This window comes from Bombina bombina, chromosome 4, assembly GCF_027579735.1.
Source record: "Bombina bombina isolate aBomBom1 chromosome 4, aBomBom1.pri, whole genome shotgun sequence".
Lineage (NCBI taxonomy): Eukaryota > Metazoa > Chordata > Amphibia > Anura > Bombinatoridae > Bombina > Bombina bombina.
The window spans coordinates 965,956,561-965,983,654 of record NC_069502.1 but is presented as its reverse complement, the minus strand read 5'-3'; the positions used below and the strand labels follow the sequence as shown (position 1 = coordinate 965,983,654).

At 37.9% G+C, this 27,094-nt stretch overlaps 1 protein-coding gene across 1 annotated transcript in view; it reads left to right on the top strand.

The window, feature by feature from the left end:
• The first annotated feature begins 5,027 nt into the window (after positions 1 to 5,027).
• The window catches only part of SNX5 (sorting nexin 5), a 256,667-nt gene continuing 234,600 nt past the window's right edge, over positions 5,028 to 27,094 (top strand). The window contains exon 1 of the mRNA XM_053711986.1: positions 5,028 to 5,185. Coding sequence (XP_053567961.1) covers positions 5,153 to 5,185 — 33 coding nt within the window. The 5' untranslated portion in view covers positions 5,028 to 5,152. The remainder of the gene's footprint in view (positions 5,186 to 27,094) is intronic.

Sequence of the window (27,094 nt, the reverse complement as noted above, 5' to 3'; positions counted from 1 at the left end):
TATTCAGCAAAAAATCTTTTTAATTTGTGACGTTTCGGGGTTGCCCCCGTCCTCAGACAACAGTTACAGGTATATACATTTACTCACCTTATATACACAAACAAACCCGCTCCCAAGTGTGATCCCGCCGGCGGCGTACCGGAAGTAAGCTGCCGCGCGTAGAGCCCTACGTCACCGGTTGCCATAGCAATCATGTACTAACCGAGAATGAGAGAAAGGTTTTAAATAAGGGCTTGTCATTTATACCAACTGTCAAGTGTGATGACTTTGGACTATTTATAGATATCCAGAAGTTCTCAAGGAATTTGAGACTGAAAGAATACTTCAAGGATTATCAAGAACAACCGAAAAAGATATTCAAAGAGAAGAGTAAATTTGACCCTACAAGCTATAACCCCTCTATAAGAACCTTTTCCAGGATGGTACAACAGGATACTTTAAGTCCACATCAAAGGAGGGGTCAGTATAGACACAATCTGACCAAAGACGAAAGAAGCGCTCTCATCGACCTACAAAACAACACTTCCATAATTCTAAGGGAAGCGGACAAACGGGGTGCCATTGTCGTTCAAAACTATACTGATTACAGGGCTGAAATTATGCGACAATTGATGGATAAAGATACCTACACAAAACTAAGAGGTGATCCCACAAGTATATACAAGAGAAAACTTGACAACATGCTTCAATACTTGCATGAGACTAGCTGTATAGATGGTGACTCCCTGGGCTTTATGACAGTACAACATCCAAGAGTTTCTGTAATCTATACTCTACCAAAGATCCACAAGGATATGAAAACCCCCCCAGGGAGACCTATAGTCCGGGCCATAGGCTCATTGCTTCAGCCAATTGCTATCTACTTGGACAATATACTCCAACCATTGGTCAGGAGTATGGATTCTTTCCTCTTGGACTCAAGTGCTATGATAAGAAGACTCAGCACCATTAATGATATACAAGAGGATACCTTGCTGGTCACTATGGACGTGACCAGCTTGTATATAATAATACCTCACAATGAGGGAATAGCGGCAGTATGCAGGCAATTGGCCAAATACCCGTATGTGGGTCCACCTGTTGATGTAATCCAGGAACTTTTAACAGCATGCTTGGAGATGAATTACTTTCGTTTCGAGAAGGAATTTTACCTGCAAATTGCGGGGACCGCCATGGGGTCAAATGTGGCACCCACATATGCCAACCTGTTCATGGCAGAATTCGAAATGAGAGGAACAACATTATTCCAGGATGACAGAATTTCCCATTACAAAAGATATATAGATGACCTCTTCCTGATATGGCATGGTACAGAGGAAGATTTACTATTATGGTTTACAAGTGTCAATGCAGCACATCCAAATATTAAATTCAAACTGACGTACAACAGCTCGAGTGTGGATTTTTTGGACCTGAGAATTTTTAAGAAAGAAGGTCGACTGTGCACGACACTATACACAAAAGAAACAGACCGTAATTCTTTACTACATGCCCACAGCTGCCACCCTCCAGCCCTCAAACGTGCTTTACCTTTATCACAATTTAAGAGAACAGCAAGGAACAATACCATAGCTGATCTTCGGGAACAACAAATGCACACTATGGAATCACGTTTCATTCAGAGGGGGTACAATAAACAAGATCTAGCACTACAGAAGATGGATACATTGAAGCTACAGCAGGAGGATCTACTGACTTACAAGGAAACATCTTTGGAAGATAATAGAATGACGTTCTCCACAACCTTTGATGTTGACAAACCAGCTATTGCTGAGAGCATACGCAAACATTGGTCTCGTATATCTTCAGACCCGGATCTACCGTTTGAGGGGACAGCACCACCTAGAATGGGATATCGGAGAGCGAGGTCTTTAAGAGACCAACTTGTCAAGACAGACCCCAGGGGCAGTTATATGAAAGAGACCTGGTTGCAATCTAAACCTGGTTGTTACCGCTGCTTAGGATGTACAACATGCAATGGATTAACAACTGGTAAAGTGTTTAGACATCCCTACAAGAATAGGACTTACAGCATCAGACATCGGGTCACATGTACAACCAAATACATAGTGTATTTGTTACACTGTGTATGCGGTTTGTTTTATGTGGGGAAAACTGTGGACGACCTTCGTACAAGAATGGCCAACCACAGATCAGCGATAAGAACAGCTATTGATCGTGGTGACTCTGACCAACCAGTGGCCAGGCATTTTGCCCTATTGAAACATTCAGTTGCTGATCTAAAGTATATCATCATTGATCATGTGCCCCCTCTTACAAGAGGGGGTGACAGAGGTAGAATACTACTACAGCGTGAATCTAAATGGATTTACAATCTGGGCACCATGGCCCCCAGGGGCCTGAATGTCAACTTAGATTGGCATTGCTTTTTGTAAAATACCTCTTTTTGATATCTTCTTGTTGCATGTTTCTTGGTTCTTCCTTTATTTATTTCTTCTTCTTTTTCTATTCTTCTTTTCTTCTTCTTTTTATGTTTGATTTTATATCTATATATATTTTTTATTATTTTTATTTGTTTATTGTTCTTATTTTTTCTCACTTTCTTTTTCATTTTGTTTTCTTTATTTATTTAACTCTCTATATATATATTGTTTATGGTTCACTTGGTGATTTTTCTTTTTGGTCTATGTATATCTTTAGTATATTGATTTATTTTTTGGCTTTTCTGAACCTAGATTCATGGACTTATATAGTTTGTTTTGCTGTAGGTTTAGTGGCTTGAGTCCTAATAGAATATAAATTGAGTGATTTATTTAGCTCCTTCTGTTAGTTACGGTGTTAGGATAAAGCAATTTTTTCCCCGTTTTGGTACTTAATATTATCATGATGTCTAAGCCCATTATTATGACAGGTTGTTTTGTTAGCAGATATCTATTCCTATACAGCCTTTGTGTATAATGCACTTTTTAAGTTTCTAAGTTTTTAACTGGGATTCCGCCGGGAGGCGTCCTGGTTGCTATGGCAACCGGTGACGTAGGGCTCTACGCGCGGCAGCTTACTTCCGGTACGCCGCCGGCGGGATCACACTTGGGAGCGGGTTTGTTTATGTATATAAGGTGAGTAAATGTATATACCTGTAACTGTTGTCTGAGGACGGGGGCAACCCCGAAACGTCACAAATTAAAAAGATTTTTTGCTGAATAAGACCCGGTGAGTGCTTTTCTTGTTGGATGCTCATATTGTTATTTTAAAGCACCCCGGGCAGGCTAAATAAATGACTGTGTTACCGTGAGTGCTGCTACCTCTTGGGATATTATATATATATATATATATATATGTGTGTATGTATACGTGTGTGTATATATATATATATATGTGTGTGTTTGTGTGTATGTATACATGTAAATATATATATATATATATATATATATATATAAAATTTGTTTCCGTTTTTTATGTGCCCCTCTGATTAAACACTGGCCCCACCTTGGCCCCCCCAGTAAATTTGTCTAGAACCGCCACTGGTGGTAGGACAAATATGAGGGGAGGTACTGGAGCACCCGATCATTTCATTGCAAAAGGAGGACCTGTTTCGGGAGGATATGTCCATTTGACGGATGAAGGGAACGTCCTTTTTCTTTTAGACATTAACTATTTAAAGTGATGGTAAATCCAAGTGTATAACAAACGCTAGGGTTTACCATCACTAAAAATCAAGTGGAGTTTAAGTGATCGTATATGTATAAAAGGGTGCTAAACTCACCCTGAATGTGCACATAGCTAAACTCAGCGGCTCTGGCCATCCACGGCACATCGCTCTTCTACCAATGAGGTGACGCTTGCACCTCTAAACCAATAGCCGTGCATGCATACAGAACACTGTCAGTTGACACGCACAGCTATTGGTTTAGAAGTGCAAGCGTCACCTAAATGAAAGAAAAGCAATGTGCCTTAGGCGGCCAGAGCCGCTGAGTTTAGTGATGTGCAACAACACATTCAGGGTGAGTTTAGCACCATTTTTTACATATATGATCACTTAAAGGGAAACTGAACCCATATTTTTTATTTCGTGATTCAAATAGAACATGGATTTTTAAGCAACTTTCTAATTTACTCCTATTATCAAATTGTATTCATTCTCTTGGTGTCTTTATTTGAAATGCAAGAATGTAAGTTTAGATGCCGGGCCATTTTTGGTGAACAACCAGGTTTGTTCTTGCTGATTTGTGAATAAATTCATCCACCAATAAAAAGTGGTGTCCATAGTCCTGACCCAAAAGCTTAGATGCATTCTTTTTCAAATAAAGATAGCAAGAGAATGAAGAAAATTAATAATAGGAGTAAATTAGAAAGTTGCTTAAAATGTTATGCTCTATCTGAATAACAATAGAAAAAATTTGGGTTCAGTGTCCCTTTAAACTCCACTTGATTAGAAAAAAATAGTTCCGCCCCTGCGTACTGTCACTTCTTTATGGACCATGTTTGTAATGCATAGAGGCACAGGAGGCCATATAATTTAGCTGCCATTCAGGGGACTTTAAAAAAAATACATTTAAGTGTCCAGTATTTTTGCATAGATTTTGCTGGATATTAGTTTAGAGACACCCGTCTTGAATTAATAGCTTACTATGTCTACTTATTCCCTTAGCAGTGGCCAATTAGGGATCACTTATTAAAGAGCTCCTGCTCTGACAATACACTTGTAAATGTTGCAGTGTCAGGTTCTGAAGTCTGAACGCCAGACTATGTTGGCAGAGTTAAAAAAAAACAAAACAAAAACCCCCCAGATACATTACAAATAAACCTGGAAAAGTAATCGTTTACATTTATTGTATTTTTTAATATTGGAAAAATGTTTGAACAATTCAATTTTGAGTTAAATGTCCCTTTATAAATGCAAGGGGCCTTTCGATTCGAATTTCGAAGACTTGTCAAACTGATGTTGGGTGGAGTCAAGCGTTATGTAGGCGGAGCATTTAAAACAGAAGGAAGTGTCCTACGCTAGTGGGCGTGTTCGGGATGCAGTTAGCTAAGGGCATGGAGAATGGTTTTCTTCGGATAGGCGTTACCATTCGGTAAGGTGGGCGTGGCGTGTGCTTTAGACCGGTGATCCTTACCAGTGCGTGTCAGGAAGCGTTTGAGTGCGTACCCCACCATCTGATCTTTCACATAGTTCGGCACCCACAGCAGCATGGCCTCGCTGGCATCCGATGAGAAGAGCAAGGTAAGATCCCGATCCCATGCATCCGTTCTTAGCTGACTGTACATACAGCACAGGCGCGGGCTTAATGTAGTGCACAGGGAAGTTTAGCTAACATCAGATCACTTCCTGATTACTGTCACAATGACCTATTCAAATATACTTATAGCATTTATTGTTAAAAATAAGAGTTGTGCAACATTATATTAAATAATATTTAGAAATGAATGCAAGTAACTACTTTTGTAGTTAACACTCTTAGAAGTGTTAGACAGATAATGGGAAGGTAATCTGCTGTAGTAGGTTGTACATTATTTGTGTGAAGTGATCAGTATTTTTATGGTCTGTGTCCATACCCAGTAAGACTGGCAGCTTTAATTCTGAATATTCTTCCTTTATTTTCTCTTTTAAATTCTGTGTATTACAACTACAACATAGTAACAACAGTAGATGTATGTATTTTTATTGCAACAAGTTTATGTTGTTTTTTTTTTTAAATCAATTTACAACATATTCAATAAGCACAACGTCCTAAAACCTGTTGCCTTTTATCTACTGGTTGGATTTCTCAAATTAAAGTGTTTGATTTTACACAATAATGTCTAACTTACACCTATTGACCGTCTACTCATTGTGCAAGTTTGTTACTAATGTTTTGCAAATATCATGTGTTTTTATTTGCTGTCATCTTGTGAATTATTTTATACTGTGGTGTGAGTCTATAATGATGACTTAAACATTTGTGCACTTCTGGGATATATGGTTTACACTTTACTAGTTTAAAGGGTCATAAAGCTGCATTAAAAAATAAATGCTTATGTGTTAGAGCAGTTTTTGTTGCACTATTGCATGTGTGTCTGTGTCTGTTGAACTTGTAACAAACTGTGTTTTGGAGCTGACTTTATATATCTAACCTATTTGTAGGTATTAAATCATTTTCTATTGCTCTTATAAGAGCATACCTTATTGCAGTTTATGTCCCTTTAAACATGTTAACCATTTTCATGCAAAATATTATCAATCCAAAGCTGTGAAACTATCAGGGACTGAATGTCGGTGTAAAAATTATACCAAGGCCATACAGTGTTTAACACAGAAAATGTCAGCCGGTTGGCATTATAAAGTAGCCAGGTGGGGGCAGTGTAATACTTTCTAATATCATAACATTTTCTGCTATCCAAAAAACAAATTAATTGCATAATTCAATATCATTTTATTTAATGATAATTTGAGCAAAAAACATTGTACAATTTTAATATTAGATAACTTAAGCTTATTTTTGGCTAAACTTTTACCCGGGTGGTGAGTAAAATCAACCAGGAGGTGCACCCATTAAAAATGTCCTGGGGAGAACACTGGCATATATTGCTCATTGTTGGTCATAACAGAAAAAGTTGGTTTATTCACCCAGGAATATACATTTTTGTTAACATGGAACAAAGCACTGTACAGTAGTGTGTTTTTTTTTATTTTTTTATTTGACAGATCGATTACCTTAGGAATGCAGTGAAAGGGCTAATTGAAAGCTGAAACAATGAAAATATTTTTGTAAATTTAAAAACTTTTTGATTTATATATATTTTTTTAATTTAAGACCGGAATCCATTATTTTTGAGCTCTTACTTTTGATAAGTGTGTTGCAATATAAGGGGGGCATTTACTAGAGCTGGAAGGTTTGAAATGCTTTGAAAAGAGGAAGAAACTATCACATTGTATTGTCATTGTGAAACTGCTGTCAAGTTCTTATTAATTGTATTTGAAACTTTAATATAAACCTCAGTGTTCTCCACAGAAAGTTTTGCCAGCCGGGTGGCATTACGAAGTAGCTTGGTGGGGTCAGTGTAATATCTTCTAATAATATATAATTTTCTGCTATCCAAAGCACAAATTAATTGCATATTTTAACATAATTGAACATTTTTAATATTAGCTAATTTTAGCTTAATGTTGACTACAATTTTAGCTGGGTGGAAAGTAAAATCAGCCGGGTGGTGCACCCACTTAAAAGGTCCTAGGGAGACCACTGAACTTGGATCATGCAAGACTCTGCAAGCATTTTAGCATAAAAAAACTAAACAAGTAAAATTTTAGTTTTATGTCTTATCTTATGATCAGTGGCATATTTAGGTTTTGTGCTCCCCTAGGCACTCACATTTCCGCTGTCCCCCACCCTCAGGATTTAGGTCTTTTATTAGCTCACAAAAAAAAACTGCACACACACACACACACACACACACCTCAAACACAAAAACTGCGCATACTCACACACCTCACACACAAAAACACTGCATACATACACAAAAACACTGCATATACTCACACACAAAAACACTGCATACACACACACACACACACACACAAAAACACTGCATATACACACACAAAAAAACACTGCATACATACACAAAAACACTGCATATACACACACACACATCTCACACACAAAAACACTGCGCACACACACCTCACACACAAAAACACTGAATACACACACACACACACACACACACACCTCATACACAAAAATACTGCATACACACACACACACACACACACACCTCAAGCAATAGGATTTCCCAGCTGTGCGGCCTACAAAGCGTGCCGCTGCACCAGGCTAAATTTTACCAACCAAGTGGAAGTGCAGATGCCAAATTTAAAGGGGTAGTAGGCAAGAAGTCCGCCCCCCCATCTCTCCAAATCTGCTGCCCTATGCACGGCCTAGACCATAATAGGCCCCTACCTATAATCATGATGCACATTAGAATAATAATAATTCCCAACCTTATTTTCATTTTCATTACCTGCTTGGTACTCTATCATCTTGGTAAGTATTGGATAGGTTGGCCAAGATAATTTAGAAATTAAAACTGAAAAAACAAAAATTTTCCGCCCAATCTTTTTTCCTATTTTATCCTGAACTAGGAATGAAGGAGGATGTTTAGGTAAAGGGTTATATAGGTAAAAAAAGATGCATGGTTATTTCTGTCCATGTCCTCTCTGGAGAGGGGATCTCACCTGGTAAGTTTTGTCTAGGGTATAGGCCAGGATATAGAAATTTCTGGTTTTTTTTTTATGTTTCATTTCTAATTTTCTGTATAATAATGCACTTTAGTGTATTCAGTTGAAGTGTCAGGTTCAATTGTCAAGTCATTTCTAATATTGAAAATAAATTCTCACAGGTTAGGGTTTAAAGGGACATTGTGGTTAACTTTTTTTCTTTGTCTCATCTGAAAGAGGGAGTTAGAAATGTTTCACAGATAATGTTTTCTTGTAATACTTATAGAAATGTCCTTCTCCACAAGTAAAGCAGTGGCATTTGTCCTTATGAGCCAATGAAGATTTGTAAGAAGTTCAAAAACCAATACTGCAGTATTTGTTTTAATTTGAAATAGCTTTTGCAAAAAGAGACATAACCTTGTAAAGATAATGTATTAATGCACTAATGCTTGGATATAAGGGACATTCAAGGGATAATAAACAGTGCTCCTTTGGTAATAACAAATATTTTAAATCAAAGTAAATATAAAAAGAAAAAGGTTGTGTAACCCCCCCCCAGCAAATAACTTACTTGTTTTCTTGCAAAATTAGCACTTAGAAATTCTCATTGTAAACCCCCCAGTGTTTTAAAGAGCAGAGGATTTTTTTAAACCTAAGTTTTTTTTATTCTCTTAGTTCTCGCTGTGCATGAGCAAATGGGACATGACATCAGGCTAAGATAAAACTTCCTGCAAAGGAAGCACAAATGTAGTGTTAACAAATAAATAAAAGGTAAAATGAATTTAAATAGACAAATAATACATATTTCAATGCTTTCTATTAAGTATAAGCAAGTGCTTATTGCTTTTCAAGTACAACAATGAAATTGACTGTTTAACATCCCTCTAACCCCTTCCTGCCCTTAGGACGTTCTATGCCGTCCTAACCGCACTGGGCTTTAACGCCCTTAGGACGGCATAGAACGTCCTAGCCTTTTGGCTGTACTAAAACCAAAGGTGGTTCCCGAATGGGATCGTGGGCTGTAGGGCGTGCCTAGCGTCAAAGGCACTCCCCCCCCCCCCCAGACACAATGCCATCATTGAAATCACGCAATCGCATGATTTCACTTTTTAACTTATTAGTTTACATCAGAACTTTGTTCCGATGTAGACATATAAGTCAGGCCGTTCAAGCTCGGGTATTTTTGCACCCAGTGACTGAAGCAGTACACCTACAGATCAGTGATATTGTTGTCTTCCTGACACGCTGTATCATGAATTTCTGATTAGAGTGCACAATTAGAGCGGGAGCTGTATGTTTTGCAGTGTCTGCATAGCTCTGTATTAATTATGTTTTTTTATATGATGCATAAAAATAAATTGTGTAAAATAAAACTCCAAAACTGCAAAAAAAAAAAAACTGCAAAAAAATAAATAAAAAAATAATATATATATATATATATATATATATATATATATATATATATATATATATATATATTATTTTTTATCTTGGTTTCTGTTGTGTGTGAGCTAATCCAAAGTGCAAGATACATCTTTAAAAAAGACAATAACATCACTGATCTGTGAAAATATGGTGCTTCTGCCAAAAGATGCAACAATTCATGCATACCAAGATGGCAGTGCCCAGTATGAAGATATAGAGCTTCACCAACCAGCAACTTGCTGCAAAATGGCCGCTGCATTTGGCAGCTAACATAGCTGCTGAAATCACATGCCTACATTTATACTTTTATGGCCCTTTAATAACCCAATAAAGCTGGACTTGTATTTCACAGCTAAAAGTATATAAAGGCTCCAGCTGCACCTAGCTCAAGTTTTCTGGTGACAGCCAGCAGGGGAAGTTGGGGAACTCCAGCGGGTGTCTTCGGGACTCTATATCAGGGAGCCAGAGCCTAATTTTAAGACACCAGTGGCTCCCCGGTGCCTGGGTTTGTCAAGCCCCGATCTAAATACAACTTACTTCTCTCTTTAAAGGGACATTCCGGTCAAAATTTAAATGCTCATAGATTAATTACATCTTTGAATAGAAACATTTTTTCAATATGTATTGGCAAAAATGCTTGTAGTAAAAGTTATTACAGTTTTAGTGTTAGCATTTTTCTCTGCACGAGCATGGGATATTCTCAGTGCACTAGCATTTTATATAATGCAGCTGCTCAGTGCATCAGTGGGGCTGGTATCATGTCGGCAGTTAACAAATTGAGTAATTGCCAGATGATACAAGCACCTTTAGGCTCTGTGGACAAGTGCTGTGTTTAAATACTTAGATACACTTTTGAAACCGCTATAGCTTTTACTAGAAGCGGTTTTGCAAATACATGTATATTACAAAAATGCTTCTGTTCAAAACTGAAATGTACCCATGAGGATTCAAATTTTGGCTAGAATGTGCCCTTTTAAGGGATATGAAACCAAAAAAATATTTTTTGTGATTCAGACAGAGCAGACCATTGTGAAAACTTTTCCACTTTACTTCTATTATAAATTTGCTTAATTTCCATGATATTCTGTGTTGAAGAGATACCTAGGTAGGCACCTGGAACCCTACATGGCAGGAAATTGTGCTGCCATCCAATGCTCTTGCAAATAGATAACATTCTTGCAAAACTGCTACCATATAGTTCTCCAGAAATGGGCCAGCTCTTAAAGGGATACTGAACCCAATTGTTTTCTTCCGTGATTCAGATAGAGCATGCAATTTTAAGCTAATTTCTAATTTACTCCTATTATCAAATTTTCTTTATTCTCTTGGTATGTTTATTTGAAAAGCAAGAATGTAAGTTTAGATGCCGGCCCATTTTTGGTGAACAAATTGGGTTGTCCTTGCTGATTGGACAGCACCAATAAACAAGTGCTGTCCATGGTGCTGAACCAAAAATGTGCTGGCTCCTTAGCTTAGATGCCTTCTTTTTCAAATAAAGATGCCAAGAGAACAAAGAAAAATTGATAATAGAAGTAAATTAGAAAGTTGTTTAAAATTACATACTCTATCTGAATCACAAAAGAAAAATGTATGTTGAATTTCTTATCACTTTAAGCAAGGTTCACAATATGTTGTCCATTGTCTCTATGGTGCACTGGTGTTTTGAAGATCCTGGGACTACAGGATAGCTGCTTATTATTCACACTTTGCCTCATTCCATGTACTAACAAGCAGGGTCAAAGACATTCACCAGGCTTGTGCGCTGCTTTTACTTACATGTGAGTCTGGTCAAATGTATTGGGTATTTTTTTTTTTTAAATGTAATGTTCTGTATATAACAAATATGAATATAAATTCATGTATAGTTGATTTAAAATAAGAATAAAAAAATATTATTGATTCTACTAAGCAATCATTTTGTGTGGCTTCCATTCATGTAAATTAAAAAAAGTTGCAAACATTGTTACAGGCCGTTAAAGTTAATGGGATACAAAATCCAATTTTTTCTTTAATGATTCAGATAGAGCATGCAATTGTAAGCAACTTTCTAATTTTACTCCTATTATCAAATTTTCTTAGTTCTCTTGTTATCTTTATTTAAAAAGCAGGAATGTTGAGAACCTGGGTTACACTTGCTGAATGTAGTCACCAATAAGCAAGCACTATCCAGGGTGCTGACCTAAAATGGGCTGGCTCCTAAGCGTTGTATTCCTGCTTTTAAAATAAAGATAGCAAGAGAACAAAGAAAAATTGATAATAGGAGTAAATTAGAAAGTTGCTTAAAATTGCATGCTCTATCTGAATCATGAAAGAAAAAAAATTGTGTTTAGTATCCCTTTAAAGCCTTATTTCAAATAATTGAATAGACGTGAGTGCATTGAGCTCACAAGGTTTTCATCTATGTCATGAAACTGTTACAATCTGATTATGTTTTAAGAAGATGTCTGTTGTCATGTACTTGCAAGATAATCACATTACCAGCATTATCAAAAACATACTTATTTTATAATTTTCCAGTTCTATAACTGTATTTCTCTTTTTTTAAATTTATGGAGCAGCAATACTAGTAACATGCACAGTGGTTAAATATGTATTAGTCCAATCTGAAAGCACATTGCTATGTGATTGCTTGTGTATATACCCTGCGTGTGTGTAATAAAAAAATAATAATATATAAATATATGGTGGGCAGTATGAAACCCAAAAACGGTAACTGTCCATGTAATAAATGCAAAATGTGCAAATTTATGGTTACTGGCAATAAGATTGAAGATAGTATGGGCACAATCCATAGAACTAAGGGGTTCATTACATGCAAAACATATGGTGTAGGCTATGTCCTCTCATGCTCCTGTCCCAAACAGTATGTTGGGAAAACCTATTGAGAATTCAAGGAGAGGATGAAAGAACATAGACGAAATATAGTTAATAAAAAAAAAAATTAAGACTAGTGGCATTGCACGTCACTTTTCTGAATTCCATAATAGTAGTGACAAATGCTTGAAATTTATGGGTGTTGAATATGTTGGCATTAATGAAAGAGGGGGTGATTGGGATAATCTATTGTTAAAGGCTGAATGTAAATGGATTTTTAACCTGGATACTGTTCAAACCAGGTGGCCTGAACGAAGAGTTAAACTATGCTCCATTTTTAGATTAAATAAATCCCCCAACTGTGCCACACTTTTATTACAATTTACTATCTGGCCAACCGTTATGCATATTTTTACTAACAGAGCAGTCTCTCTGTGGGAAAAAGAAGCTGTTTATTTTAATATGATTGTATTTTCATGTAAACAATTGTACTACAATGTATGATTTATTTACAGTACTTTTTGAAATGAAAGTATTAATATGTAATAAGGATCTGTTTAAGATGTGAACATTACAATAGATTAGCCAATGCTGCTGTAATTTAGTAATTAATGTGTACCCATAATTATTTAGAATTTCTATTAATTCCTGAGTAATCGGGATGGCTGTACTTAAATTTGCAAAAGCACTGAACTAGTTAACTATTTCATCTGGGATAATCTGCAATAAAAGGCAAGTCTGACGTACAACGGCATCACATGCCTGAGGAAGCCCAATCAGAACGAAAGTTTTTGGGTGAAACACGTGTAGCTTTTTCTGAGCTCTGTGAGCGTGGAATTGTTTGTAGGACGCGTTGAATGGCTTCGGTAATGTAATTGGCAACAAGCGAACCCTAGAGTCGAGAGAGCTGATTCAACGGGGAAGTCTTCGCTGGAATACCTGCAGGACCCAAAGAAGCGGTGGTAGTGAGACATCACTCCCGCTGACGGCAAAAAGGTTTCCGTGAGTAAAGTAACCAAACAACTTCTGACAACATAGTGTATCCGTTGCTCTCCATAACTACTCTATATGGACACAATACTAAGACCATATTTACCTTACAGCCACTAGCGTCCTTTATACTGACCTGGTTATTTACTTTAACCTACGAACTAACATTTTTCCATTGACAAAGGGAATACCCTGTAAACGTTAACTGCGGCATACAAGGGATCTTTTTACCATATTACGCTGTGGACAGCTGTTTCTTTGTGCATTAACAAGGCTGGTTGCTTTGCATCTAACCATTTTTTGCTTTTCTCCTATATGAACTGCCACTGCTAACCCTACCGCTATTGACAACAACACAGGCAACTGCCTTTGCAGGACTATATTTTCTTATCATAGGTTACCATATACAGGTCTTTTTTATCTCTAATGTGAGGAAGGTATATATATCACAATATTATTATTTTTTGTTTGGTGCTGCAACTAAATATGTTTATTTACAGTTAATAAAGGGTACTTGTGTTTTCTTGCATACAACTTTGCGTCTGCTAATTGAGTCAAAATCATCCACTTTTATATACTATGGTTAAGGATAGTGTGCTAGTTTAAAGGTTCGCCTGTATTCTCTTTTTTTTTCATATTTCATTATTTTGCGTACCTCCTTGCACCAGATGGAATTATTATTATTTTTTTCATCAGGTGCTCATCATTAATTATATTCAGAAATAGCTGGTGTATCTATATATATGTATGTACAATCTAGGTATGTAGGGTGCAAAATTATGTGCTCTAATTCATTAGAACATGTCATTTTTGCACTACTTACACTGGGACACTGTTTAACTCCCGCAAATGGGGTTAAAGGGACACTCTACTCCAGAATTGTTATTGTTTAAAAAGATCATCCTTTAATTACCCATTCCCCAGTTTTGCATAACCAACACAGTTATAATACACATTACCTCTGTAATTACCTTGTACCTTGTAATTACCTTGTATCTAAACCTCTGCAGACTGCCCCCTTATTTCAGTTCTTTTGACAGACTTGCATTTTAGCCAATCAGTGCTCACTCCTCTGTAAATTCACGTGCATGAGCTCAATGTTATCTATATGAAACAGATGAACTAACATTCTCTAGTGGTGGAGAAACTGTCAAAATGCGTTTAGACAAAAAAAACAGCAACGTGTGCTAGCATGATTAAGTGACTCTAGTCTGGTTTTTTGTCATTAAAGACATCTTTTAAACTACTGGTTGCTGTTTTTTTGTCATTAAAGACATCTTTTAAACTACTGGTGCTGTGGACATTCACGTATATGAATATTGTTTGTGGAACAGGCGGTTTCCACAGTCACACGAGCACAGGTTTATCCAGCATTTATCTGCTTTTTAAATGGACACTAGAGTCAAAATTAAACTTTCATTAATCAGATAGAGCATGTCATTTAAAAAGACTTCCCAATTCACTTCTATTATCTAATCATACACACTTTCAGACTCACCAGCTCCTAGTGAGCATGTGCACAAGTTCACAGCAGCAACGTAAGAAAAAAATAAAAAAGAAGTCCCCGAATAGTGCTACATCACCACAAACGTCAATATAAATATATTAGGGATAGACCGATATTGTTTTTTCAGGGCTGATACTGATTATTGACCGCCTTTTAGGCTGATAACAGGGACCGATATTCTGTACATTTAAAGATTTGAAAAATCAACACAATTTCTACACAAATCTGGTATAAACTGAACATGCTTATTAAAATTTTAAACATTAAAAGTAAACAACTGGGAAAAATAAAGTGCTTGAAAATCAATTAAATGGCTTCCCAAAACATAGAAAAATGGCATAAATCCCTTTTTTAATCTGCACACTGATATAAAATTAAATTTAAGTTACTACTGCAAAGCTAGACACTGCACAATTTCTTCAGTACTCCCAGTTAAGTAGAAAAACATTATAGTGCAGAAAGCATAACATTTCAGAATGTTCTCCTGTTAAACGGCTTCTGGTTTTTTTCATATATTGCTGCCACTTCACTAAAAACACGCTCACTTGGTACACTTTACAAAAAATATATATACTGCCACTTGACAGAGAAAGAAAAGACATGCTGGAATATCAGTGCTAGATTTATTTATTTGCTTTCATTTTTAATATGCTCATATATTTACTAGATTGCAAATACCTTCCCTGGTACTGAGGAGTGGACTATAAGTTTCATTATTATGTCACTTATGGGTAGTTTTATACACGTGTAACAGCGCCACCTAATGGTCAGAGCATTGTTATCCACTGCTAATGAATATTGATACTAGTCTCCTGTACTGCATAGCTTTCTACTCAAGGTTTGTTGATGTGACTGAACTATTGTTTTTTTTTTTATGCCCATGAAAGGGGAAAATAAAATATTTAAATAAAAAAAATTGTCAAATATAGCAGCTTTAGTGAAATGTTTAGCAAATGTGTAAAAATTATCAGAATGCAACAAATAATGTTCTATTTGTGACAGCAATTAGCAAGCAGATTGATTTTGTGTATTGCTGACCCCTATGAGCAAATCGAAAGTAATTTAACTCTGTGTACTTCAGGGAAAATATGTAGCTTTAAGTGCGACTTAAAGATCACATTTTCTATTTCACAAATCCTATATGTTTGTTTATGCAAGTCCATCTACAGGCCTGCCATTGGTGGTATGGTAGTTGGTAACTGAGCTCCCAGGAACACCTGGGCTTGGACTCTGTTATCAGTGCTATTTATTATTAGATGCTATGTCCAGCTTATATGTGCTGTAGATGATTTGTGTCACTTAAAACTACCTAATTTCCCTGAAGTACACAGAGCTAAATTTATTTTGATTTGCTCCATATCGGTAATATATGTAAGTTTCTGGCCGATACCGATATTGCAGAAATTCCAAATATCGGCTGCTCCGATATATCGGTCTATCCCTAAAATATATATGATAGTTCGATATCTACTCACAAACTCCAAGGCATTGAAAAGTGCTCTTAATGCTATCTAGACATTTACAATCAGACCAAAGATCAAAGAGCTTGTCTCTTTGATCCCACCAAACAACCACGTATGTCAGCAATTGGACCCTCTGCCTTTGAACAACTGTCTGATTACTGTAACCACCTAGAATGCTTAGGTTATAGACTTGATATTATTATTAAAAGGTTGTGATTGCATAGTCAATAAAATGACAAGTAATATTTATTAAAAGCTTTTTACCTTGCAACATGTTTGTTAGCTGTACAAAACCTAGGTATACTAGGAAATAGCTGAAAATACTGGGTGAGCCAGTGACAAGTGGTATATATGCTATGTATGCAGCCACCAATCTCCAGTTATGTCTCAGTAGCTTTTTGCAGCTCCTGAGCCTACCTTGGTTAACTATGCAACATAGGATACCAGGAAAGCAGTGCCAGTTTGCAAATAAAAGTAAATTGAAAAGTTGTTTAAAACTTCATTCTTTATCTAAACCATTTAAAGTTTAATTTTGACTTTACTGTCCCTTTTAACACAATTTACCATTAAAAAAGATAAAACAACATTATTTGCAAAACCTATTGCAAAAAAATAAAGATATTCGACCCTAGTTAAGACGCACTTCTTAGTCTAACAAACACAAAAATACAATTTAAAAGATGTCGTATTGGATCAGCATTAGTCATTAACAAAACAGATGCAGTTTGCTTCAGTGTAAGTTATTTACTAGGCGCATACTTTAATGGACATGAAACCCAAAATGTTTCTTTCATGATTCAGATAGACTACAATTTTAAACAACTTTCCAATTTACTTCTATTATTTAATTTGCTTCCTTCTATTGTTATCCTTTGCTGAAAGGTTTGCCTATGTAAGCTCAGGAGCAGCAAAGAACATAGGTTCTAGCTGCTGATTGGTGGCTGCATGTATATGCAGATTGTCATTGGCTCAACCATGTGTTCAGTTAGAAACCAGTAGTGCATTGCGGCTCCTTCAACAAATGATACCAAGAGAATTAAATAAATTGGATAATTGAAGTAAATTAGAAAGCTGTTTAAAATTGTATTCTCTATCTGAATAATGAAACAACATTTTTGGGTTTCATGGCCCTTTAAGCAGTTGAGTAATGTATTTGTTGAGTGATGAATAGGATTTGATATATCCAGGTGTACAATAAAATGTCAGACATTTTGGATGTCACCTTTGCCAGCATTTACATGGTATAGCCTTACAAAACTGCTTTTCTTCTTTGATTATACTTTACAGCATTTTTTAAAGTCTCTTGACTGTTTCTTTTCTGCTATGCTTTGACCAATTAGCGTCAAAAAATAAATGAGCGTTTGCTATCACTGTCCATCATATAGGAGGGTCAGGGTTCTGAATTCATCAGAATGCTCTCCAGCCTTTCTGAGGGCTCTGTGAAAAAGAAAAAAAAAAAAAGTTTTTTAATAACATTTAAAAAAAAAAAAAAAAATTACAATTTTATAGCTTTCAGTTACAGAAATAGCTGGGAAACTAAATGACTTTTTTTTTTTTTTTTTTTCTTTTTTCTTCTTCACTATGCCAGGGCTTGACAAACCTAGGAGCCAGGGAGCAAATGGCTCATATAATTTTACCCCCGGCTCCTATCTTTTTGAGTTACTTACCGTATATCTAAATACAAATACCATAGTCCATAAAATATGTCTCTATAGCGCTAATTGAGCTAGAAAATTCTTCAATTTTTTTTATAGTACGCCTTATCAACTAGATACTTGATTATCAGTTTTTGTGGCGATAGAGAACTTTAAAGCTCTCCTACAAATGTGTGAACACTGAAGAACGGCATTAGAAACTAATTTCTTTCGAGCTCGTGTTCTTACAAGATTTCGGTGTCCCTTTTTTTTTTTTTTTTTTTTTTTGGGAATAATTTAACTTCACTAATATGCTTTGTTTTATTACGGATATTACAGTAAAAACGATAGAGTAACTGGTCTTTCCTGTAAGCTCATCATAATGCTGTAGCACTCTTTAAACAATAATAGAATTCTCTGGAAATAACAGAAGCCATATAAATGTTCTGTAAAAGGGCACAAAAATAAGATACAAATAAACAAAACAAAAAAATGTAATAACATGCTTTCTTTTTATGGGCGTTTCTGTAAGCAAGATTTATATATAACTAGCGATTTAGTTTATTTCCAATGATAAATCAGACGCATATACTCATTCTACTGCAGAAATGTATCATTACTTCGCCTGAGCTCGCCTTTGGAAAAGCACAAAAATTTTTTTTTAGTTTTTTAAAATTTGGGTGCACAGATGCGCTTATCCTGAGGCGCGCTGAGGCAAATGAATAGGAGAATTAAAAGGAGAATTGTGATAGAGCTTGATAAATCTTGCTCTCTGGTAACGAACACTGTGAGATTATGTTGAACCATTTATTATTTTTTATATTCTATGTTAAATACACAACACTAGAATCTCTGGCTCTGATAAATTTAGAACTGGCTCTTAGGTTTTTATCGGATGTGTCAAGCACTGATCTAAAGAGAAAGTAGTTAATTATAGACATTACATTTTTTTTTATTTATTCATTGAGGACAATACAATAAAAAACTTTTGCAACATTGGGTACAAACATGTCAAATATTTACATCATATCTAATAGTTTGTTTTAATCATGTCGATATTCAGTCTTTTTTTTTTTTTTTTTTTTTTTTCCCCTTCTTCCCCTTGTTCTTTAAAGGTCTCTCTTGGACCTGTTGTAAATTATATGACCGTAGTGAGGGGATGATAATAGATAAAGTAAACATAACAACGAAAAGAAAGTTTGCATCTCAGGAAATAGTTGGCACTGCCAAAACAAGATATGTAAGTTAAGATGCAAAGAGCCAAAACTGTGTACTACAATCTTATATATAACAACGCTTGTACAATTAAGCTAATGAAATAACTTTATATGAATCCTGTATAGATAATTATAATATAATGAAGGTTTAATCATTGTGATATATGCCACTTTGAAGGGACAGTCTAGGCCAAAATAAACTTTCATGATTCAGATGGGGCATGTCATTTTAAACAATTTTCCAATTTACTTTTGTCACCAATTTTGCTTTGTTCTCTTGGTATTCTTAGTTGAAAGCTTAACCTAGGAGGTTCATATGCTAATTTCTTAGACCTTGAAGGCCACCTCTTTTCAGAATGCATTTTAACAGTTTTTCACCACTAGAGGGTGTTAGTTCACGTGTTTCATATAGATAACTTCACGTGCACGAGCACAGTGTTATCTGGGAGCAGGCACTGATTGGCTAAACTGCAATTCTGTCAAAAGAATCGAAATAAAGGGACAGTTTGCAGAGGCTTAGATACAAGATAATCACAGAGGTAAAAAGTATATTAATATAACTGTGTTGGTTATGCAAAACTGGGGAATGGGTAATAAAGGGATTATCTATCTTTTAAAACAATAACAATTCTGGTGTAGACTGTCCCTTTAAGGGAAAAGTTTAAAGGGCCATATTAGTATACGTGAGTTTTGTTCCTTCATTTTACCCTGTGGTAATGATGTTACTAGATGAGCAATATCAAGGGTTCAGTTTTAATATTGTTTAGAATCCATTGTCCTATAATAGTCAAGTATTTGGAGTGGTGTGACTTCTAAGCCTGATTGTTTAATGTCAGTATACATAACTGAGTCAGCAAGCAGGGGAAACTACAGTGCTAAGGAGAATATATTATCCTCTAGTGTGTTTGTGGAAGTAGGTTGCTGTCTCGGCCGTAGGCAGCAGCCTTATAAATTGTAGAGGAGTAATACCTGCTTGCTAACATTATACCAGGGCATCCTCTATATTGTAGTATGTAGAGATCTATGTGAATAGTTAGTTCCCATTCAATGTAGATAATTTTAGAGGGGTGTCTAAATTCCACTGCTTTAGTGATAGAATAAAAAATAAAAGATAGGACCGCTTTGTAAACATATTATGTTTCTTTTTGAGAGATTCTTCTACCCTTGTTAGCTCCTAAACCCTTCTTGTCATGGCTACTCAAAAAGGGGTTATACTATGCACCAAATCTCTAACAAAAGGCATATAGGTATTGTAATAATAAGTGCTAGGCATTTGAATATATTAAATACCAGATAATAGTTAACATTTAAACAATGAGATCTAATCTCTCCACTTTCATAAAACAAAAAACGTTTTGGTTATTGCGGATTATTCAACTAGACTAGTGCATCCCAGTCCTTCTTAAAAACAAATTCAATGCCACTGGAATGGAGATCGGGAGATTGCGTGAGAATTATACCTGGCTCATCAAGGTATGCAGAAATAGTGTTCTCATGGCGTTGTCGATATTCAATACAACAGCCTACTGTGTAGATAGGAATTGCGCATTTTGTGAAGCGCAAGTTTATAGTGACCCTCAAGGACCGTGCTGTCGGATCATGAGTGCTGGTTTTTATGGCTATAGAGCCGTAATGATTCAACTCTGACCTATGTATTAGGTCTCCCGGGTCATTAGTCCAATTCCCTAATGTGGTGTAGTCTTTGATCAGATACTCAATGGTGTTCAGGGTGGCCAGAGTCATGTAGGCCGTGACTTGCATAATTGCGTGAGAAAGGCCTTCAGATGCGGTCATATTGCTTTGGGCAGTATTGCTGGTCTTGGTCATTTTACCCGGCTCACCTGTTTGCAATGCGGCAGCGCTTAGCCCTTTCATTGATGGACTTTGAGGAGCCGTGAGGGGATTTTTTCCGTCTTGTGCCGTCTTCAGATTCGCGTGGCTAGCTTTGCCCCCCGCTGAGTGTTTCCAGGTTAGTAGCGTTTGAGCCTCAGTATCGATGTTGCTCTGCTTTGCATTATCTGGCCCATAGCCCTGCGGGTATGACTGGGAGACAATATTTTCTTGTTTGGCCTGTAGAAGTAGCGTCATGCTGGGCGTTAGTTCTGTATGAAGAGTCCGTTTCTGTGGAATAGGTAATCCAGTTTTTTGTATATGAATAGTATCATTTGTGAGGCTTGATGTTTCTTCTGGCTCGAGAGCCACTTCTGTGTTTATTGGAGTGATAGTAAATAGATAAACCAGGTTATCGTATGGGGCCCTGTCCATTAAGGAGCGCATGAGGCTCTCTATCTTTTCAAAATGGCGATTGGAGCAGTTTTGCATTCCGTTGTCATTGATAATAGCCATTATCCACTGTTAATCGTTGTCCGAGGTATTCAGTTAAGGCTGAATACCTCGGACAACCGAGGGGGAAAGCGCTACCTGTTATTAGCCGCTGCTCCAGGTCTTTGATGTCCGATCCAGAGTTCTAATTTAAAAAATACAGCTCAGATGTTTTAAATTAATTTCCCACACTGGAGACGAGTGTTATATTATGCAGTATCGATGACTTTGCAATAGGCTTTTCGCCAAAAATCACCGTATGATTAGCATTTCAATTAGAGGTCCTGCAGATGCGACCTCACAGGATCGCTGTTCGGACATTACATGTTTAAAGGGACACTGTACACTAGAATTTTCTTTACATAAATGTTATGTAGATGATCCATTTATATAGCCTATCTGGTAGTGTTTTTATAAAAATGTATAGTTTTGCTCCTAACCAAGCTCCACAGTGCCAGATGTATACACGCGTTTACAGACTCCTGCAGGCTCCTGTTTATGTTATGTTTTTTCATATGCAGGGAGCTGAGGAGTGCCTGCTTTTTTTTTGTTTACTCAGCCTCTTTCACTGGGTGTCCCAGTCTAACTTCATCAACAGTGCTAAACTGGGAGCTTCTGAATACGTTTTTTTAAAGGTTTTATATTGGATTTTTAGATCAGCATCTGTGCATATTCATCTTTAGGGTAGTGTGTATTACATGCAGTTATATGAACATTTGTGTATACTGTCCCTTTAAGAACTTTCTAAGTAACACTTCAGTGTTAGACAATGTAAATGCATAAAGATGGGCTCTTTACTGTTTTGAAGTTGGCAAGCTATACTGCTCAATGAATAACTGACTTGCAGCAGTTCAGTCTGAAGATAAGTGCTGCAGTAACTCAATCCCCTTCTGGTGATGCACAGATAAAGGAAATTACTTGGAAAAGGTCCACATAGAAAAGAAAAGTTAGAGTAGATTTGAAACACTAAAGCTGCACAAAAACACTACAGGGGTATAAACAGAAGAATATACACAGTATACAAAAATGATCTCTTAAGTTTAAAATATGACAATGCAGTGTTGAAATGTGCATGAATAAGTTTCAGTTCCGAAAAGAAGCATTGTTTGAAATATACTTTTTCTTTCCTAAGATATGGTGAGTCCACAACGTCATCATTTACTGTTGGGAATATCACTCCTGGCCAGCAGGAGGAGGCAAAGAGCACCACAGCAAAGCTGTTAAGGGCTAGATTTATCAAGCTGAGGTGGACAGTGGCGCATATACGCACCCCTGTCTGCCGCAGTCCGCCTCTGGCGGGGCGTATTTCCGCAGAGGAATTTACCATTGCACACAAGCACTATTATGCGCTCGCATGCAATCCCGCCCACGCACAGCCAATCACGCGCGGACAGGAGCTTTCAATCTCCCCTGTTGGACTAGACCGTGAAGATTGAATTTCGCCACCTTAGAGGTGACAAAAGGTTAGGAAAGCAGCAGTTTGATGACCGCTACTTGTTAAATACGGCAAGCAGGTTCTCTTGTGAGAAACTGCAGCCGTAGGGGCACAAAGGCTGGAGAAAGACTTTGATAAATCGACCCCTACGTATCGCTTCCCTTCCCACAAACCCCAGTCATTCTCTTTGACTCCGGTGCATGGAGGAGGTGAAGGTTTGGTGTCTGAAGAAGATTGGATTTATTTAACTTCAGGTAGAGCTAACAGATGCATTAGCGGGGCCTTGGTGGTTTTATCTAATTTATCTTTTACGGCAGTTACCACTACTTCCTAGTGTAGTGGCTCGACTCAAGCAGGCGTCAGTGATACTGATTGCTCTGTCTTGGCAGTGAAGGATATGGTTGGCGGACTAGTGGCAATGTCGTTATCTCCTCTGAGGCTGACTGCGTGGAGATTGAAGCTTAGTCCTAGCCAAGAGAGGGTTTCTGAGAGTATTATTTTTACTCTCATTCAAGCTCGTAGCTGGATGCTTGTCGCCTCTATCATAAGGTGTGCAGGACCTACTTATTCTGTTCTTCAGGATGAACTGGAGAAAGGCTTTCTGCAAGTCCCCTGAAGGGACAGATTTCGTCCCTGCCTGTGTTACTGCACAAGAGGTTCGCTGAGCTTCCTGATGTGCAGTCACACACTCTGCTAGGATCAGACCTGAGTTAGATCTATTGCTTCTCCTTGGAGTTTAAATCTTTCTTTAGGTTTTGCACGGGCTCCGTTGGAGCCTATGCATGAAGTAGGCATTACATTATTGGCTTGGAAGCTTCCTTTTCTACGGGCTATTGCTTCTGCGCACAGAGTATCTGTGATTACTGCCTTGCAATGCGTCCCTCCTTATCTGGCTTTCCATGCTGATAAGGCTGTTCTACAAACTAAGTTAGGTTTTCTTCCTAAGGTGGTGTCAATTCGCAACATTAATCAAGAGATTGTGGTTCCTTTCAACGTAATTCTGGATGTGGTTTGTGCCGGTAAGTCCTATCTTCAGACCACGTAGGAATTTCGACAAACTTCTTTCTCTGTTTGTTCTCTTTCTGGGTAGCGTGGGGGTCAGAGGGCCTCTTCGACTTCCTTATCTTTTGCCCTCCGTTTCGCATTGAGACAGCGGGACATAAGCCGTCTCTGAGGATTACGGCTCATTCAACTAGAGCTGTGGCCTCTTCTTGGGCCTTTAAGAACGAGGCTTCTATGGAGCAGATTTGTAAGGCGTCTACTTGGTCCTCTTTGCATACTTTTGCAACATTTTACAAATTTGATGTTTTTGCTTCGGCGGAAGCAGCTTTTGGGAGAAAGGTTCTGCAGGCTGTGGTGCCCTCAGTAAATGGTCTGCCTCATTTTACCCTTCCGTTTTTTTTTTCTTTTTTCATTCAGTGTCCTCTATAGCTTGGGTATTTGTTCCCACAAGTAATGAATTAAGCTGTGGACTCTCCTCCCATTAAGATGGAAAACATAAATTATGCTTACCTGATTAATTTCATATCCATGTGTGGGAGGAGAGTCCATTGCTCCCGCCCGTTTGCTCCGGTGGGCGGACCTAAATTTAATATTATCTTCTGTCATCATTTATACCCTGATATTTCTCCTCCTGTTCCTTGTTCCCTGGAATGAAGCAGTGGACTCTCCTCCCACAGATGGAAATGAAATTATCAGGTAAGCATAATTTTATGTTTTTGCCTCTATGCTTGATCAATTTTTAATAGACCTGTAAAGGTGCATAATAGAGAGCTTTGTTGACTTGCAGAATCCTTTTAGCAGGGAAGGTTGTCAGTCTTAGTGTATAGTATCACCTTTAAAGGGAAATTAATCTTCTGTTGGACAAAACTTAAACAGAATGGTTACCACTCACTGTGCTATCAGAATGATCAGCAGATAACTTACTGATTTACTTCACAAGCATAAACAGCCAATGAATGACTATTGCCATCTCATTTAAATATTTTGGCCTGCGGGCATACTTCAGGATGGCTTCTGATAACTAGTCTGAAGTCGGCGATTCCTTCAGAATGACTCCACGAAGATCATCCTTTTTGACTAGGGATTGTTTTTCCTCCTGTGCCTACAGCTCTCTTCAAAGCTGTTCTCTTATTATAACTCTTTACAGGTACCGGTTTGAGTAGCTACACATATTCATACTGGACACCAACGTCTTGCAGTATTCCTGCACCCTGTTACAGAAGTAGTGAATATTCAGAGTACAAAATCAGACCGGGAATGAAAAAACAGCATATTGAGTACTAACCAAACTACTGTAGTTCGGGCCCAGTAGGTTAATGTCCCTTTTTCTTCTTAAATGGAAAGAGTCCACAGCTGCATTCATTACTTTTGGGAAATAAGAACCTGACCACCAGGAGGAGGCAAAGACAACCCAGCCAAAGGCTTAAATACTCCTCCCACTCCCCTCATCCCCCTAGTTAATCTTTGCCTTTCGTCCCAGGAGGATGGCAGAGAAGTGTCAGAGATTTTTATTTTTGTTTTTATCTCTTATGGAGGGTAGTACTCTTCGGCATGGAACAGGAGTTTTAAGTAGTCATGTCAGTCTCTCAGTGAGGGCTTGGATGAAAGTTAGAGTCTGGAGATGCAGGGAGTTTCTTTCTGCGAAACCATCCCGACTCATATTAACAGCTCCTCAAGCAATCGGCAGAGGCGATGCTTCTATACGTCACACTTGAAGGGCCGTGTTCCTGTTCCACAGCGTAGATTCCGGTAAGATCGTTTCATTTTACTTTATTCGCAATGTACTGTAATGTGAATGTTTCCCGAGAGGCTACCACCTTGCGGGTCTAACTTATACATAAGGGTCTCAGTGAGTCTCTTTTAGTATCTTGGAATCGAGGGTTAATATCTCCTGAGGGGGGTTATTGAACAGGGGGGTTTATAATCATGTTTGTTATGTGATTCAACCTGCTTATGTGCGAAGTTTACTGGGCTCGTGGTTGGAACTTTGAGGCTTTTGGAAGGGACGCAACCTTTTGGTTGGGCACGCTTGTTTTGGACTGTATGGTTCACCTTGTGTTAGGGCGTGGCTACGTTCCGTTTTTCCATTTCCGCATTCCCGACCGTGTGGCGAAGGAAAATGTTCTAGTCCGCAGCGGTCTGGTCATAGGAGGTGGTGAGTGCCCCAGCCATTGGGGGTGTCAGGTGCCGTTTTTAATTTTTACTACTTTAGTCCATATTTAAATATCCTCTATTCAGTTATGGAGGATTCTGATGCTGAGACTGTTAATTTAAGATTCAGTTACAGAGGATTCTAATACTGAGACTATTTAGATTTCAGATTCTGTGTCCAGTGATGAATCCGGAGTGACCTCGTTGACGCCTGTCAACCAGTTTTGTTCCGTATGCCATTTCAGAACGCCTGGTTCCTCGGGCTCAGGGAATCAAGGTACCGCTGAGCCATCCGCCTCTGGGGTCCTGTCCTCCGAGAGGCGAGTTCCCTACCAAATCATACTTCTGCACATGTGGGTAACCCAGTTTATGGTTCCTCCATGCAGGGTGGCGTGTTTCCCCCAAAGGTTGCAGCATGTTTTCGCTTCCACATAATGTTGGCGATTGTTCGTCTGCAGCGTCCAGACGTTTATTTGAGAATATGCTCGTGCCCTATTGTCCCGGGCCTTCCGCCTTGGGGAGGGCCTCTACAGTTCCCGCTGGGGTATCTGTCCCTGAGTGTTGTGCCTTCCGTTACAGGATTGTGCGCCTTCGCGTGTTGCTCAGACATGTTTTTCAGTTATTGAATGACCCTATCGTTACCAGATACGGGGATTTTCAGTCTGATACTTCGAATGGTGCATCGCATTAGACATGTGGGGATGAAGTAATCTCCTGATTTGTCATTTGTTTGAGATCTTTCCCAGTTTTGTGGGGTAGGCCTGTGTCTTTTAAGGCGTTAACCTCCGCTCGTACCTGTTTCGGGATTCTTTTGTTCCCCTGTTTTTGATCCCTGAGGCTGGGTTGGTCCAGCTAGCTGTGGGTCTGCGGGTCAGGATGGCCGAGCGGTCTAGGGACCTGCGTTCGGTCACAGTCTCCTCTGGATGTGTGAGCTTTGTTGAGTCTATCTTGTTAGCTTAGTCTGCTAGGGTATAGG